Source organism: Trachymyrmex cornetzi, unplaced genomic scaffold, assembly GCF_001594075.2.
Source record: "Trachymyrmex cornetzi isolate Tcor2-1 unplaced genomic scaffold, Tcor1.1 scaffold1455, whole genome shotgun sequence".
In the NCBI taxonomy this organism is placed as follows: domain Eukaryota; kingdom Metazoa; phylum Arthropoda; class Insecta; order Hymenoptera; family Formicidae; genus Trachymyrmex; species Trachymyrmex cornetzi.
The window spans coordinates 15,722-16,790 of NW_017296043.1; the positions used below are offsets into that span (position 1 = coordinate 15,722).

General features: G+C 31.4%; 1 protein-coding gene across 1 annotated transcript in view; it reads right to left on the reverse strand.

The window, feature by feature from the left end:
• Positions 1–1,069, reverse strand: part of LOC108757506 (multidrug resistance-associated protein 4-like) — a gene marked incomplete at its 3' end in the record, with an annotated part of 10,439 nt that overhangs the window by 2,782 nt on the left and 6,588 nt on the right. Inside the window, 2 exon segments of the mRNA XM_018501946.1 lie at positions 21–139; positions 670–963. Coding sequence (XP_018357448.1) covers positions 21–139; positions 670–963 — 413 coding nt within the window.

The following is a 1,069-nucleotide window of genomic DNA, read 5'->3' on the forward strand; positions in this document are numbered from 1 at the left end:
CAGCGATGAGATGCTGGTACGAGAATTACTGCGGCTAACGGTGGTCGAGGGAGGTCGAGAGGATGTTTCATCCGTTTTTGCTTGATTTTCCAGCAACCGACCGAAGTCCACACCCATGGATCCCAGCTCGTCATAAGTGCTGATGAACAGAAAATATGAAGCAATAAATATGACGACGTTCTAAATATTTGCTTAAACTTGCAAAAAAAAATGTTCTAAAAATTTTCAAATATTCTAAAAATTCTGAAACTTGTTACGACTCGGACATTCGAACATTTCGTCTCAATACTGATATTTAATTTTTTTCTACAAAAAAAGAGCAATAATTATTGATATGTTAAAAGAACTTAAAATAAAATCATTTTGCCGTATCATTAGGTAGATAAGTTAAAGTTGTCACGTAAAGATCATTGTTTGTATATATTGTGGTATACTAATAAAAAAACTCCTAATAATTTTATTTTCTTTCAATCTACAAATTATACTCATCTCTAAGTTTTTTTCTTGAATTCAAGGATCCAAAGATCCAATCATGAAATTAATAATAACATTCTACAAAACAATAAAATAAATACATGAATAAATGAGTCTTAACAAAGAAATTGTAACGAGATTACAATAAGATACTAATTAAAAGGTAGAAAGAAAGTGCAGTAAAATTATTCATACCCTTCAGCCTGGATAGCTCCGTCCTTTAGAACGATAATTCTACCGACATCGCGAAGATATTGCAATTGATGAGTGACGAGAATCCGAGTCTTGCCTCGTAAATATTTGTCGATGCATTCTTCAAACATGTGTTTGCCCACATGAGCGTCCACGGCGCTCAAAGGATCATCCATGAGATATATGTCGGCATCAGCATAAACTGCTCTCGCCAAATTTATTCTGTAAAATATCAGCGCTTTATCAATATGACTGATATGCTTTTTATAACTATTTATGCAACACAAAACTTTTCAAAAAAGTTAAATGGAGTTTGTACAATTTTTTCATAAAATTAATTTTATTTGGACAAGGTTAAACTATTAAATTGCATATATTAATTGTATTGAAATTTAATTAAAAC